Below are 16,967 nucleotides of genomic sequence, written 5' to 3' on the forward strand. Positions count from 1 at the left end.
TTGAGACTTGTGAGGCCTTTTCATATCAATTACGTAAGGGCTGATGATGCGGTCAAAACGTGGCCCAAACCACACAAACCTCCGTGATTCATCTCTCCAAGTGCTTTCAGGAGCTCAAATTACAGCCTTTTTGATAGAAAAAAAAAACGTTTCAAATCATGTTCCCTATGAAAGCCTTTAGCGCGGTTCCTGTGAACCAATGCCATTTTCCACCTGCTGACAGCAGATTCTCCTGGTGAAGTCGGGCTAATGTTACGTATCGCTCAACAAAAGGCCGCATCAATCAGCTAAAAGGGATGGGAATTCTCATGAAAGAGGAACGTCTCGCCGGTTTCCATGGTGCATCCTCATTCCGCGGCATCTTTCGATCAGTGCCTGCCCCCCTCCAGCATCCCACGCCGCCTTTTCCCCCACACTCATCTCGCTGACTGTTCACTAAAGAGCCCAAATGTAGTGCCTCTTCTCCTCCCTCTCTTTCTTTTCCCCTTCTCTCTCTCTCTTTTTCTCTCTCTCACACACTCTCTCTCTCTCTGTGTATATGACAGTCTAATCCCTCTGTCATATTACCAGGAGAGCTTGTGAGGACAGAAGGCTTTGTGGGCTATGACATGTCCCAGGGAAAGAGTTTGCCCTCCTCTCTGCCTCTTTTCTTCATCCCTCTTCCACTCTCCCTCCTTCTCTCTGCCTCCTTCTCTCTCCCTCTTCCTCTCTCCCTCTTTCTCTCTCCCTCTTTCTCTCTCCCTCTTTCTCTCTCCCTCCTTCTCTCTCCCTCTTCCTCTCTCCCTCCTTCTCTCTCCCTCTTCCTCTCTCCCTCCTTCTCTCACTCCTCTCTCCTCCTTCTCTCTCCCTCTTCCTCTCTCCCTCTTCCACTCTCCCTCTTCCTCTCTCCCTCTTTCTCTCTCCCTCTTTCTCTCTCTCTCCTTCTCTTTGTCCTCCAAACTTGAAACTGGGTTCCTCAGCTATCACTATGAGAGGAGGTGAAAGACACATACACACACGCACACACACACACACACACTCCTCAACCTATGAAGATGAGGCAGCTCACTGTGGCTCTGGCCTCTCTGTCTGTCTGGGACAAGGATATGCGACATATCACAAAGCATCTAATGCAATTACCTAGACACAGGAAGAGCGACTTGATATTGATACTGTATGTTGGAAATGTGCGCTGTCCCCAGGATATAGTAGACCACACACACACACACACACACACACACACACACACACACACACACACACACAAAGGATTCATCAAAAGGAAAATTGCCATCACAAACACAATTGACAAATTCTAAATGATTCACTTTCCATGTCCTTCCACTGCTATGAAAAGATGTAATGCAAAGAATTCATTATCTTGGCTTGTCAGAAAAGTGCTTATCCATTTATGAGAATCCAAAGCCCCAACACTGTGTGGCCATGACGCCCTCCACGTCCCATTGTGACTCTCAAAAAGCCTCAATAGCTCTCCATGTCTGTGCAATCCATTTTTGTTGAGCAGTGGATTTGTTCACATAAAGACAAGACAAAGTGATTATGGGACTGCATATGATAAGGACAGAGGGCTTGGCTGGGACTGGGACTTGAACTGAAGGTTGGATTGAACATCGAAGTTTGGGGTTTGGAGGTGATTCTGCATTGCTCTTCCCAATGAGATGATGCTAATGACCTTGTTAACTCCATGTCATCCTATGATGAATGCCTCTCCCCACACTTTTGTGAGAGGCTGGTAACCGACGTACAGTACTGTAGTGTACGTTGCAGAAGTCAGGGTTAGTGCTCTGTCCTCAGAGCTGCAATGAAGTTTTAGTACTGCAGAGAAAACAAGAAGAAAGAAAGAAGGAATGAATGAAAGAAAGAAAGAAAGAACAAAACAAGGAACAAAAAGAGAAAGAAATAAATAAAAAAAAGAAAGACAGAAAGAAAAAAACAGAAAGAACAAAAGAGAACTGTACAGAGGAAACTGATGTAAGGATGGATCAATGGAAGAAAAGTAGGAAAGAAAGAAAGGAAATGATGTCCAGTGCTTTGCATCTTCCTGTTCCATTACTACCTGCCTGTCTGAGCCTAAAGACGTGTACGTCTGGGTTCACACAGCCACACACAACGCCTCTGCCAACCCCTATCTTCTGTTTCTCCACACATCACTTGAATAGACCCTTGGTCTTTGCAACAAAGGCGCTAATTGGCCCTGGGTTCCGGGCTAATTCTGCTGCCATGATCAGAGTTAGTGGGCCTTTGGGAAAAATTCACATATTTTGGGCTGACGCGTGATTGTGGTCCTGAGGCAGGGAATCGCTAGTCTGATGCTTCAGATAGCAATCAACCAATCAACCCCCCCCCTCCACCCGCAAATCACTAAATGGAACCTCACTTTCATAATCAACTAAGTGTGTGTGTGTTTGTGTGCTTTTGTCTTGTTTGTGTGCATGTATGTGGTTGTGTTTGTGTGTGAGTCTGTCTCTTCCAGACATCTCACCGCCTTCCACTGCCTTTCCAAGCAAGCACAATATCATTCTCGAACCACCAGAATCTGGCCCAGGCTTGTGAGCCACTGTAGAAAGTGCCTCTTGTGCCATGGTTTTAAGCAGTCTTTTTGTATAGTACTATCTTTAATGTTATGTAATTAATCTATTGAAAATTCACTCTAGACATGACTCAATATCTAGTTTTGCATATATATATTCATATACGTTTGCTTTAATTACTGTTTTGACATACAGTATATGGAACTGACACTACATACATATATGGGACCACAAGTACCATAAAAGTACATGTGTCTCTCTGTTTCTACACAGCTACACTCAATTATGGACCAAGAGCCTACAAGTTAAAGAATATTGTGTCTGTCCCTTCTTACACAGCTGCACTCAGATATGGACCAAGGGGATGGCAACATCCGCTACATCCTGTCCGGCGAGGGTGCCAACACCACCTTCACCATCGACGACAGCACTGGGGACATCCACGCCATCCAGAGGCTGGACCGGGAGGTCAAGGCCCAGTATATACTGCGAGCCCAGGCCCGGCACCGCATGACCGGCCTGCCACTGGAGCCCGAGTCCGAGTTCATTGTCAAGATCCAAGACATCAACGACAACGAGCCCAAGTTTTTGGACGGACCTTACCAGGCCACCGTACCAGAGATGTCTCCCATAGGTAATTGTGAGGGAGGAAAAAGTAACTGTAGAGGTTGCTATTGAGATTCTTCTGTACAGAAATACTTTTAAAGGTTGTATCAGCGATGGCGGGGTAACGTCACTTCTGTTGATGTTCAAACAAAACAGAGAGCTAATTCGCTACTCCCTCCCCTCCCTCCCGTGCAATTGAAACTCTCCTGAACCCGCATCTCATTGGTTATTGGTTGGAACGCTTTATTTTGCCTTTGAGTGGTTGGCAACACTTGTTGATAGCAATTGTTTTAGTGTGCAGATCTCAGAGCCTAGGCTGCCTACAGAGACGCGATTTTTTTGATGGCCTGCTTATGGGGCGGGCAGCTAGCGGATTGTTAGGAAAGATTAGATGAATGTGATCATTTATGTTTGGCCCTTTTTTGGGCCTGCAATTGCTGATACAACCTTTAAGATGGATTCTGTTTGGTGTGTGTGTCTGTGTTTGTGCGTGTGTGTGTATTAAACATGGATATAAAAGGAAGTGAAATCAAACACCATAACATTCTCTTCGTATCCTCTCTCTTTTTCTCTGGTCCCTATTTCTGGACATCTTTTCGTTTCGCTTCTAAGGGACCTCGGTAATCCAGTTAACTGCGACGGATGCGGATGACCCCACCTATGGGAACAGCGCTCGAGTAGTGTACAGCATTCTGCAGGGCCAACCCTACTTCTCTGTGGAGCCTAAGACAGGTGTGTGGCTTTCTCTCCTCCCTCTCTCTCTCTCTCTCTCTCTGTGTGAGTGCACATCTTTTGACTCTCTATTTGACAGACTCCAGAATATTAAACCCTCTGAACCCCTGTCTGAAATTGGCCATGGATACACAGCCAAGCTGTGGAAGTATCACCCCCTATTGAAAATGCATATGACCTAGATGAAACTTTAATCCTGCTGCCAACATTCTCTCTGTCGACTCAAGGTTTATTAGCTACACTATGTAATGTTAACATCACATCATCTTTGCACACAATACAATCACCTCAATTGGACTGATTCTTATCAGGTTATGGGATTTGGCAGACACTTTTGTCCAAAGCGACATACAAATAAAAACAATACAATAGTTACATTTAACAGTGAACAATTTAAAATGTTGGTCAGACTACATTAAGGAGAATAGCAATCAATAGCCTAATGACCATAAACATTGAAAATAAAGGAGAATAGCAATAATAAACAATAATGTCCATTCAATTCCCCCATAGATGCCACTGTTGTTAAAGATGTGATCCCTCCAACCAATGGCATTAAACGCAGTACTGGAAAAACCCATTCCAAAAACCCAGACACGCTAAACGCCAATGAGGAGTAGCGTCCCCTCCACCCCCACCTTTTCATGCTTGTTCACCCCACGACTTCTAAACCCTCCCTAAGCAGAGGCCACGGCTTCTCCACTGATCAATACCAACCGCCAGGTTGGAAAAACATGAGCAGTCCCACCTCCCGACCCCCTGGTGACCTGATCCCCTCATCTCTCCGCTGCGCCTCAGCCGATCGACACTAATCACACGCCAAACAGGCGAAACGTTTAGCGATCGATCGGACCGGACTCGTGGTGGTCCAGTGCGGGGCGCTGTGGTGTAGTGCAGTGGACGTCTCCAACAAACGGCTCCTCAGGGGAGTGTTGGTAAGCAGGGCATTGTTAGCGGCGCGTTGGCCGGCCTGTGTAATCATAGATCATGATGGCTCCTTGGCAGTCATCTGCGGGATCCTCGCAAGGCTTTTAGTGTCACAAGGGAGGGACCCTAAGTGCTGAAGAAAGACGAAAAACCCCAAACCACGGCCGGAGTGTTTTCATGGCTGTGTGCCAGTCTGAGTGTGTGTGTGTGTGTGTGTGTGTGTGTAATAATGCACATTACTGCATGTCTGTCAGAGACTTCACCCTTGTATAAGAAATACTGAGGCATTAAGTTATTGCTTTATACTTGTAGAACTGACAACAATAGTTTGTGTGTGTGTGTGTGTCCAGGTCAGTTGGGTTTAGTATGTCTGGGTTTAAAGGGTCAGGAGGACAAAAGGTTAGTTCCATAGATACCATCTCTGTGGCGATTGCATCCAAATGTGTGAGATTGGGGGGTGGCGGGGGGGCCCCTCATTAACGGCCAGCTCTTCAGCCTGTCTTCTGAGCTGCCCCTCTCTTCTCTTTCACCCCTCCTCTCCTGTCATCCCCCTCTCCTCTTCCGCCTCTTCTCCTGTCACCCCCTCTCTTCAGCCATCTATCATCTTACCCCCATCCGCTCTTGTCTCTCTTCTCAGCCACTGCCGTCATCCTCGTGTGACATCCCTTATTCTCTTCTGATGTCATCCTCATTCCTCTCCCAAGCCTCTGCTGCTAAAGTTAAAGTTCACTGGTATTTAGTAGCCGTTTTCTATCCAAAGCAACAAAGAACTCGCGATGGCAGGTTTGGGAATCGGCTGACCGATTGTTAGACGGACATGTTACCGCTGTGGCCAACTCTCTCTGTCTTCCACTGTTTCTCATCAGTTAGGAAGCAAAATCTATTAAATCAATTGTGAATTATAGGAGAGTGTGATTGTTTATCACAATTCTTTATTACAACAACCATACCACACATTTTACATCTATTGTATCTTTTTCTCCCTCTCCCCCTTCTCTCTCTCCCTCTCTTTTTCATTCTCTCTCTTTTAGGTATCGTACGTGTGTCGCTGGCAGATATGGACCGAGAGGTCCGGGACGTGTACCAGGTGGTCATCCAGGCCAAAGACATGGGAGGACAGCTAGGGGGTCTGGCCGGGACCACCACCGTCAACATCACGCTCAGCGATGTCAACGACAACCCCCCCAAATTCTCCCAGAGTAAGAACCCTTGTCTCTCCTCCAGCATTTGCCACCAGTCTTCCCTGTTTACCAGTTTTAGTCTGTTTCCCACTGATCTCTTCCCCAGTTCACCTATCCAGCCATGTTACTGTAGTATTCCTCATCATCCATTAGACTTAGATGGAATGCCATCTCCTGCGAGTCCCAAGTTATTTAGCAGATATACACAGGAGAGGTGTACAATTCCTTGTGCATTACACAACATAACCTTCCTTTAATTAGACCCACAATAAATAATGAATTGAAAATCTTAAAATTCCTTTTTGGAATCTCAGCCGAGTTCTGGAGTGACTTCGACCTCAAAAATGCCTCCTTCCTCTTCAGTATCTCTCTCTTCATCCCTCTCTCTCCATCCTACTTATCCTCCCATTCCCAGTCATTCTTTCACCCCCAATCCCCAACAGGTCATTACCAGCCCAGGAAGGTCATACGGTCAACTGGTCGCCCCGCCGACATTGTCAGTCTCTGACTGGTGGTCTTGGCCCCCAAGCGCTGGGCATCCCCAATTACTCCCATAATTCCTTGAGGAGTAGACACCTCCAGTACACTTGCTCCTGGCCCCAGACCAGTACACCTCGGGGGCATTCCTTAATGACCTCTCGTTACGCGCAACAGCACCGACAGGACTGAGACGACTGGTGTCTGTGTCAGGAGATTTGACCCGTGCACTAATGCGACTGGTTCAAGCCCAACTAATGAATGCCCTAATTAGAAGGCCATTGCCTCTGCTCGCTTATTTGCTTAATGACTGCAGACTGCTGTGGGTTTCTCTGACGCCCTCTGCTGGACAGTCTCTGACTGACTTTCACTTGAGCTTGGAGGAGTAGCACCAGGGGGTTTTCCTTGGGGATCATTGGAGACGTAGCTGAGAGGGAAGTTAAGGCAAGATGAAATTGATGTCATGCTGACCTCCTCTCTCTCTCCCTCCCTCTCTTTCTCCCTCCCCCCTCTCTCTCGTTCTCTCTCAGAGCTGTTCCAGATGAGTGTGACTGAATCTGCTCCAGTGGGATCAGTGGTGGGCCGAATCCAGGCTAAGGACCGTGACGAGGGGGTCAACGCAGAGATGACATACAGAATCATTGACGGAGACGGTCGAGACACCTTCAAAATCAACAATGACCCCACCAACATGCTGGGCATCATCACCGTCAAGAAGGTACCTGCAAACACAGTTTCTTTTCAAGATTCCTGGACCAAAATCCGACTAGAATCCTATTGCAACATTCCCAATGAAAGGTTAAGGGGATCCCCACGTTGTTCCTCTAATGGATAACATACTACCAACAAATCCAGAATTTACAAATCAGAATTAATGAAACTATTATAGATGAAGGTTTTCTTTTTCTGTTGGTTTCATTGCTAAAGTAATCTGTCACTGCTGAAGACAGATTGCATCAACAGACTAAAGAAATGTATCTGAATGGTTCTCAGTGCCAGCGCTAGGGTTGCTTTGGCGATTTCTCAAAGCAAGAATGTGTTTCTAAATGTGTGTTTGTGGGCTGACTTTTAGAGTCTGGACTTTGAGAGCAAGCGGAGCTACACACTGAAAGTCGAGGGCTCCAACACACACCTGGACCCTCGGTACCTGAGCAAAGGACCGTACAGGGACATCACCATTGTGCACGTTAGCATCGAGGATGTGGATGAACCGCCTGAGTTTCGGGTGCCGTTCTACTACGTGGAGGTTCCAGAGGACGCTGAGATCGGAACCATCTTTACGTCTGTGTCTGCTCGAGATCCTGATGCAGCCAACAACTCCATAAGGTATTCACTTACAACACACTCCATAAATTATATACACACAACATACAGTATACGGTATATATATACATAGATACATACAAGTTTTTCAACAACATACTGTGTTCAACAGAATAGGCACAGGCAGCCGTGGCCCACTGGTTAGCACTCTGGACTTGTAACAAAAGAGTATATATACTTATACTTATGTACAAGCTCAGGTCCATTCGTGACTGCATAGTTACTCTTATGCTATTGTAGTCTCGTCAGAGATTATATTCACAGAATATGTCACCTGAACTGAAGATGGTATTCAACAGGCAATACGTGTTGCATGCAATGAACTAGAATGACACTGCTCAGGCACTGATGCTGTTCTGACAGTAAGGGGGGGGCACTTCAGTTAGGACTCCCACATCCATAAGTGTAGGTAGAGCTCCCCCTAGTGGACATTATTGAAAATGCATTTGTTAACATCACCTCCTTCATTTTCCCAGGTACTCAATCGAGAGGATGAGTGACCCTGGGAAGTACTTCTACATTGACATCACATCTGGGTCACTGATGACCGTCCTGCCTTTGGACAGAGAGGAGATGTCCTGGCACAACATCAGTGTACTGGCTATGGAGATGAGTAAGTAGGCCATATTACATTTAAATAAAAATACATTATGTATATACAGGAACACAGATCAGTAACGTAATATGCTATACTGCTATATAATATCAACAAGCAGTATAATGTTTAAGTCAAACATCCCTTTTTTGACATACATTAAGCAAGGAAGAGGGGGCAGGATGGATTTTTAAAACACCATATTCTATTCTTCCTAAATTTGGTAACTGAGTGTGTGCATGTTTGCGTGTTCCCTCTCCACTTAGACAATCCCAGCCAAATTGGAAGTGTCTCTGTGGCCATCAGGATCATGGACATTAATGACAACCCCCCTTCACTCACTCAGTACTATGAAGCCTTTGTGTGTGAGCATGCCAAAGCAGGACAGGTACAATATTTATTGCATTGTTATTCCCTAATGAATAGGCTGCCGATGACTTGCAATGTATTTGGCGAAGTAGGCCAGATAGAGGTTAATACGTCTTTGAAAGTATTTGCCGTAGACAGCTGAGCTGACAGCAGCTGTCCCTGTCATTGTAAAAAAGTAGCCTATGCAGGATGCTTAAACACACTGAAATAGGCAAGTTTTTGCACCACCATTATATTATGAAAGCATTTAGCCAGTGGTGTAGTCTACGTAATACGCAGGACTACGCAGTATACCCACTTAAAAAGCATCACCATCTCAGTATGCCCACTTAAAATAGAGGTATTAACATTTGGGGTTTTTCAAGCACCTAATGTTTAATCAGTTTAAAAGCACTTTGAGCTGCATTCTGTGTATGAAAGGTGCTATACACATAATATTGTTATTATTATTATTATATCATCATCATCATCATCATCATCTGCTCCTCAACCCTCAGTTGATTCAGACCATCACAGCGACAGATGCAGACGAGCCAGTAGGAGGGCAGCATTTCTACTACTCTCTGGCCCCTGAGGCGGCAAACAACCCCAACTTCACTCTCCGAGATAACCAAGGTGTGTTTTAACTTCACTCTCCGAGATAACCAAGGTGTGTTTTAACTTCACTCTCTGAGATAACCAAGGTGTGTTTTGCTGAAACTGATCAACTGATTCAGTAATAGATACTGATATTGATTGATTGATTGATTGATTTTTTGGTTTAAATTTTTTTGATTGATTGATCTGCGTGTTTCCCTCTCTCTCTCTCTCTCTTGCTGCGACAGATAACTCGGCATGGCTGCTAACGCGTCGCGGTGGCTGGTCTCAGCAGGACCAGAGTGTCTACCACCTGCCCATCCAGGTGTCTGACGGAGAGCCACCGGTGAAAAGCAGCACGGCCACGCTGACCGTGCGCGTGTGCAGCTGCGACGCCGACGGGAACGTGCTCTCGTGCAGCGCCGAGGCCCACACGCTACCCGCCAGCCTCAGCCGTGGGGCGCTCATCGCCATCCTCGCCTGCATCCTCGTCCTGCTGGGTAAGGGTACCTACTTACACACACACACACACACACGTGCACACAGCTCTCCTGCTAGTTAAAAATATGTGCAAAAATGCACACACACAAACACAAACACACACACACACAGCTATGTAGAGCATCTGTCTGTTTCAAAGTCCTTGTGACAAATGTGTTTATGGGCTACCAGTAATAAACTCCCTCTTCTTCCCTCTCTCCCTCCTTCTCTCTCTCTCCATCCCCCCTTCTGTACTCCTGCAGTGATGATCCTGCTGATGCTGTCACTGAGGAGCCAGCGTAAGAAGCCCTACCTGACCGACGAGGAGGAGAACGTGCACGAGAACATTGTGCGCTACGATGACGAGGGCGGCGGCGAGGAGGACACCGAGGCCTTCGACATCTCAGCGCTCTGGAACCCACGCGAGGCCGCCGCCCACACTGGACGCCAGCCGGGCCGGCAGGACATGCAGCCCGAAATCCAGAGCCTGTCGCGGCACGTGCCGCAGATGCCCGTGGGCTCCGCCCTGACCTTCGCCGACGCCGATGGCGGAGCGGGTTGTGGCGTCCATGGCTACGTGCTGGCCAAGCTGTACGAGGCCGACGCGGACCCGTGCGCACCGCCTTACGACTCGCTGCAGACGTACGCCTACGAGGGCGAGGGCTCGGTGGCCGAGTCACTCAGCTCGCTGCAGTCGGCCGCCTCGCATGCTGACCACGACTACGACTATCTGAGCGACTGGGGGCCGCGCTTCTACAAGCTGGCCCAGATGTACGGGGCTGTGGACGACGACAACTCCCTGTGGTAGCCCTCTTCCCCCAACCCGACCCTCTCAAGAGGACGAAAGAGAATCCCCAAGCCAAACTTTGGAAGAACAAGTCTTGAGAGAAGAGAGAAAAAGAGAGTGACAGGAGAGAGGGAGGAGAAAAGCAAGCAGATAGATGATGAGGAATGACAGTGCCCCTCCTTTTCACTGCTGACGTCACAGCCCAGAAGACTGACCTACTATGGCCTAGCGATGAACTTCAGTATCCTCTATGTGTGTGTGTGTGTGTGTGTGTGTGAGTGTGTGAGAGAGAGAGAGAGAGAGAGAGAGAGAGAGAGAGAGAGAGAGAGAGAGAGAGAGAGAGAGAGAGAGAGAGAGAGAGAGAGAAATGAGAAGATTTGTTCTGCATATAGAGGGACAATGATGGCACATCAGCAAAAATGCTACAGCAAGCAACAGCCTATTTGCAAATACACAGATCACCATCAGGTAGGAATACACAAAGAAAAGGGAACGTAAGATAATCTGTCTTTGGATCAAGCGAAGGACTTACAAAATATTTGAAATGCTGGCTCATATTGGTTGGTTATGGCGGCCATTCTCTCTATAATGTCTCTTTTATGCCAAACAATGGTGTTGAAACTGTAAAGACAACATTTATTTTCAATGTTTTACACTCTGAAACATCTGGTGAAACATTTCAGTCTGTCATTTTCTGAACAGCTCCCTGTAAGATGGTTTAATTTATTTGTGCTGGTATTTATGTTTTTATTTTTCTAACTTATTTTGTTTTGTAAAAGAAGCACTGAACTTTGATCAAAAACTGAATGCAGTGGCCCAGCTTGTTGTGGTCACTTTGTTTGGGGGGAAAAAGTCTGGAAAAGCCAGAGACTTGTTTAGCCCTTAGTGGGCGTCCACCATCAATAAGTTTAGTGTATTGATCCAGTTAAATGTGTGTACATTTCCTCATGACCTCCATGGTGTTGCTCTTCATGTTAAGTATGTTTGGTAGTCAGTCAAAGTAAGGGGAGCGTTGACACATGCAAAGCCATTTGACAAACTGTGTTTCTATTGGTTTGCTACTGGTTTGCTTCATCCTCAAGCTGGAAGAGGTGAAAAGTGAAGAAGAGTCTTCCTCTTGGGATGGAAGTGACACTGCGAACCTTTCACCACACCACACCACACCATGTCAGTTTCACCAGTGGCTTAATACAAATCACCACAGTCCTTCCTTTCTTGGACTCTGAGAATCTGCATCAAGTGCCAAAATGTGACGAGAGTTCTCTGCAGGACACCAAATACACAAGACAGTGACTGATGAAGCCAGAGAACCGGAGCAGACTGACCGTATGGGTGGAATCTACCTGAAACTGTACTCAGTGTCAGTCTATATAAGTGGTATTTGAATGTACATATTTTTTGTATACTTGGTAATAAAAAAATGATGAATCAGCCTTCGTCCTGTTGATTTGTTCCTGCGATGAACATTCATTTGCTTGCACAGTCTCATCAGCTGTTAGATGTGTGTCTGAACTGCTATTTTATGTCTTAAAGGAGCTGCGAAGAATGCTGTAGGCTCGAGTCGCTTTGAATGCAGCCACTGGTTTGCATACTAACTTCAGAGGATATTTTGAGAACACAGAGCATAGGTGTTTCTGATATCACATCAAAGTGGTTGTTTCTTAACATTCCTTTGCTATTTTCAGGCCATTTTTGATATTTAAGCAAATTTGTCTGACCTTTAACCCAACTCTATGGGTAGTCCTTTAACCCAACTCTATGGGTAGTCCATTAATCCAACTCTATGGGTAGTCTGAACTGAAACAGTCCCTCTTTTTTCCCATCTGCACACATCCTGATTAAAGAGTTCTGTTCCGCTCACCAGCCACTTTACTTAAACTGAATGTCATGGGTAATACTAAACTTCTAATAAGCATGTCAGGACATCAGGTTATTTACTATCGTCAGTCATTGTGACTGTCACGGTGCAGACATACAGTATGTCTGCAGAAAGGAGACGTGATAATGAATCATTTACCTGCCTACAAAGGCTGCTCCTAGAATTTAGGCTTGCCATCCTTTGTCAAATCTGAAGGGAAAATAATGATGAAACTCAATAAGCAACAACAGGATGCGGATAATCTCAATATGTGCCAAATACACAGAGTGATGCGGAAACACGCTAGCATAAGACGTGATGAAGATGCCTTCATGACATTCAACCTTAATGATCAAGCTTCTGTGCACCACTAGTCCTCTGTGTCTGGAGTAGTTACTGCTCAGAAGCCTTTTCTTATGAGTTATGGTTTGTATATTATAGTTTTGTCATTATGCTATTGATTGAATTGACATTACTGTTTATTATTGCTATTATTGCTATTTTCCAGCTGTCCCCGCGTGCTTTAAAACCACCTCCATCGTGCCGGTGCCAAAACACTTCACTGCAACAAGCCTTAATGACTTCAGTCCAGTTGCACTCACCCCCATCATCATGAAGTGCTTTGAGAGGCTGGTCCTGGCCCATCTCAAGACCTGCTTACCACCCTCACTGGACCCCTTCCAATTTGCCTACCGTCAGAACAGGAGCACAGAGGATGCCATCTCTACGGCACTTCACTCTGCCCTGCCCCACCTTGACAATAGCAACACCTATGTGAGAATGCTGCTCATTAACTTTAGTTCAGCATTCAACACCCTCATCCCCTCCAAACTGATCACCAAACTCAGTGAACTGGGCATCAATACCTCCCTCTGTAACTGGATTCTGGACTTTCTAAGGTTAGATAATCACACCTCCTCAACCATCACCCTGAACACCGGCGTACCACAGGGATGTGTGCTGAGCCCTCTCCTCTACTCCCTCTTCACCTACGACTGTACACCTGTACATGGTTCTAACACTATGGTCAAGTTTGCAGACGACACTACGGTGATTGGTCTCATCAGCAACAACGATGGCCTACAGGGAGGAGGTCCAGCACCTTACATTGTGGTGCACTGACAACAACCTGGCTCTCAACACCAAAAAGACCAAAGAGCTCATTGTGGACTTCAGGAAGTCTAAAGCTGGCACACACAACCCATCAACAGGACTGAGGTGGAGCGTGTCACCAGCTTCAAGTTCCTGGGTGTCCACATCTCTGAGGACCTCTCTTAAGTAAGTATACTCTTGATCCCGTGAAGGAAATTTGGTCTCTGCATTTATCCCAATCCGTGAATTAGTGAAACGCACACAGTGAACACACAGTGAGGTGAAGCACACACTAACCCGGAGGCCGGAGCAGTGAGCTGCCTGCTACAGCGGCGCTCGAGGAGCAGTTAGGGGTTAGGTGTCTTGCTCAAGGGCACTTCAGCCGTGGATGTGGGCATAGGAGAGCAGTGCTCAACCACTTTCCCCTCCCACATTTTTCTTACTGGACGGGGATCGAACCGACAACCCTTCGTTCTACCGCTGCACCATCGAGAGTGTCCTCACCAACTGTGTCACAGTTTGGTTATGGCAACTGCTCTGCCCACGACCGAAAAGCACTGCAGAGGGTGGTGAAAACGGCCCAATGCATCACCAGTTCCTCACTCCCCTCCATCGAGGCCATCCAGGGCAAGCGATGCTTACGTAAGGCGCGCAGCATCATCAAAGACTGTTCTCACCCCAACCACAGACTGTTCTCCCCACTACCCTCCAGGAGGCGTTACAGGTCTCTCCGCACCCAAACCAGCAGGTTCAGAGGAAGCTTCTTTCCTATGGCTGTCACCTTACTGAACTCTAACTCTGCATCCCGGTGACAACCAATCAACTAAGCCAACTTCAGGACCCCCACCCCGTCCGATGCCTCCTTGCCTGTGCCTGTTGAGGTGTCCACGACTTGACAGGGACAACAAGGAGGCGGACATCCCCAAAGTCCTGGTTCAGGACTTTGAGCTCCCATGATGCTGTGTGATGCGTTTATGAATGTTAATGTTGAAACATGCAATGTTGGAAATGTTAATGCATCAAACCAGTTGTGTGTGTTTATCGTTACTTAGAGTGCTTAGAACCAAGATTAGTTAGGCACTGTTCGTTATTTATAAATGGGGCCACCGGAGGAAAATAGGGGAGGGTCATGTCTTTTTATTCTTTGTTGAGGGGAGGGTCACCTAACTTTTTTTTGTCTAGGAGGGGGGGGTCACCCATCTTTTGTATTAATGAAAACAGCAAAAAATCAAAGTGGCTTGTTTGATTGTTGATATCTGTCGCCATATAACATTCTCTTTCATTCCATAGCTCTGTCAACATTGAACAATGAAAATAAGGGAGATTTCCTGGGTTTCTCACGCAAAATACGGAAAATGTCAACATTCGTCCCCATTAACGTTGGAAGGGAGCAACAAAGTAGCCTACTTTATTCACGCCTAATATCCATTTGGTCAATTTTATCCAGCCCTAAAAAAGCTCAATTTAACTTTGGTTTACTTGTAGTTTACCATGTAGCCTAACTTTAAACAGTGTGCATGCTTAACATAAAGCATACTTGTGCTTCATTCATCCACACATCCAGCTCCTAACGTTTTGACAAGCATTTCTACCAATTGACCTTGTTCCTGCCCATCTCTAGCTTTGCTGTCTGCATCCTTTCTGTTTTTGTTGTTTGCAAAAAAATATATAGTAGGCCCTATTTATTGGTAACCAGCAACAAGTGCAATTTGTTAATCGCTGTCATTCTCTCTCTGCCAACAAAAAAATGTGTTACGTTCCAAGTAGCAGTCGTGAATTCTGCTTCATAAAGTTGAACAAATACATTGGTCATATAAATAGCCAGTTTATGGTCTACAGTGTGGAGTTGGTAAGTTATAGTAGGCCAACTTGGAGTGAATATACAGGGGGAATTCATTGTCTACGCGTAGCTGAGTAGCCTGGCAGGTGCGCACGTAGACATAGCCTACGGCCGAACACAAGCGCCAATGAAACGTGCTCTCACGACAACCAGGTCGTTAACTTAAATAGGCCTAGGTTAACATCACTCTGAGTTCGCATTCAAGCAAACAAAACGATGATTTGAATAGGCCTACATCTGTTTCACTGGAAGGGCAAGGGGTAACAACAGGACAACACAGAGACAGGCCAGAATGCAGGACTATTATGAGAGTATTACAGTAATATGGGATATTCTACGGAACATTTTAAAACGGCAAGACAGCGGGGAAAAGTTAAAATGATAAACCCGGAAAAAGTTGGCATGTTAGGTATTTTTCGGCCCCTGTGATTATTTGTGAAATCGTGCAAACGGCCTTTTCAAGTCATTTGAGAAGGAAGGAGTGTAGCAAGCTCCCAAATTGACGCTCGTCTGAGAAATTGAGTTTTACATTGACTGAGGAAGCCTAGAGAGGAGTCCAAAGCAACAAGTTCATGTGTTGAATTTGTTATTACCCAGTGTGCTTTGTTGAATGGTCTCAATGTTTTATTGTTTTATTTCATGTGAATACTTACTAGAGGAGTAACTTATTTCGTTGCAGGAAGTGTGCATTTAGTTTCTATGCTTATTGTGTTTCCACAACAATGTTAGTGAGTAAATCTACTGAAATGGCCACCATCTTGGTGAAGTGTGATGTGTACGATCAGAAAGCAGAGGTTAATTTTAGAACGGTGGCCTACGGCGTTGTGTTTCATAGCTCTTGAAAGCGTGGACGAAGGGTGAGTCCTTATCGTCAATTGGTCATGGAGGGTCATGTTTGTTATGAGAATACTACTGGGGAGTCGTACATTTTCTTACAGGCAGGGGAGGGATATACAACTTTGAATTTAAGCACTCAAAATCCCTCCGGTGGCCCCGTTTGTAAATAACGACCAGCCCCTTATTGGGTGTTGGCGCAACACCCTGAAGCAGATGTGGAATAGTGGGGCATAAGGGCTGGAGCCGGCCTGGAGTCGTGACTCATGACTCATTGAGTTTGCTGTTAATTAAACTACAGCTTCCCTGCCATCCAGTAGGCCTACGGTTGCAGTCAAATCCTCCACCATCCAGTAGAGTGAAGCGGCACCTAAAATAAACAGAAGAAAGATAGACAGTGTTAGATAAATATGTTGAACTGAAGGCTACTTACAAGTGAAACTTTAGAATAATCATATTCAGTCTATGTACTGTCTAACTTACAAACTCATTCATGCTAGAGTCAACTTAGGCTAGCTGGTAACAGTAAGCATTCACGTTAGCCAGCAGCACATCATCTTCAGCCATCATTTTGACATGTTTTTTTACACGTCGTGAACAGAATGCTTCAGTTACGCGCCTGGTGTAGCTTCCCTGCTACAGGTGGCCTAAAATGGAACGCAGTCGTTGTTATGACGCACGTAGGAACCCACTCATAGATATACGAAGAGCGCTCTAGAATCTTTGATACGAACACACTGGTTTTTATCATTTCTAGAA

At 46.0% G+C, this 16,967-nt stretch overlaps 1 protein-coding gene across 3 annotated transcripts in view; it reads left to right on the forward strand.

The window, feature by feature from the left end:
- Nucleotides 1–12,015, forward strand: part of LOC125309613 (cadherin-20-like) — an 82,747-nt gene extending 70,732 nt beyond the window's left edge. For all 3 annotated transcript variants that reach the window (XM_048266650.1, XM_048266652.1, XM_048266651.1), the window contains 10 exons: nt 2,871–3,165; nt 3,750–3,869; nt 5,828–5,995; nt 6,985–7,172; nt 7,527–7,780; nt 8,254–8,390; nt 8,639–8,760; nt 9,239–9,356; nt 9,566–9,817; nt 10,061–12,015. In XM_048266650.1, the coding sequence (XP_048122607.1) occupies nt 2,871–3,165; nt 3,750–3,869; nt 5,828–5,995; nt 6,985–7,172; nt 7,527–7,780; nt 8,254–8,390; nt 8,639–8,760; nt 9,239–9,356; nt 9,566–9,817; nt 10,061–10,605 (2,199 nt within the window). In that variant the 3' untranslated portion in view covers nt 10,606–12,015. The remainder of the gene's footprint in view (nt 1–2,870; nt 3,166–3,749; nt 3,870–5,827; nt 5,996–6,984; nt 7,173–7,526; nt 7,781–8,253; nt 8,391–8,638; nt 8,761–9,238; nt 9,357–9,565; nt 9,818–10,060) is intronic.
- Nucleotides 12,016–16,967: the final 4,952 nt, after the last annotated feature.

The sequence above is a fragment of the Alosa alosa genome, chromosome 16 (assembly GCF_017589495.1).
Source record: "Alosa alosa isolate M-15738 ecotype Scorff River chromosome 16, AALO_Geno_1.1, whole genome shotgun sequence".
In the NCBI taxonomy this organism is placed as follows: domain Eukaryota; kingdom Metazoa; phylum Chordata; class Actinopteri; order Clupeiformes; family Clupeidae; genus Alosa; species Alosa alosa.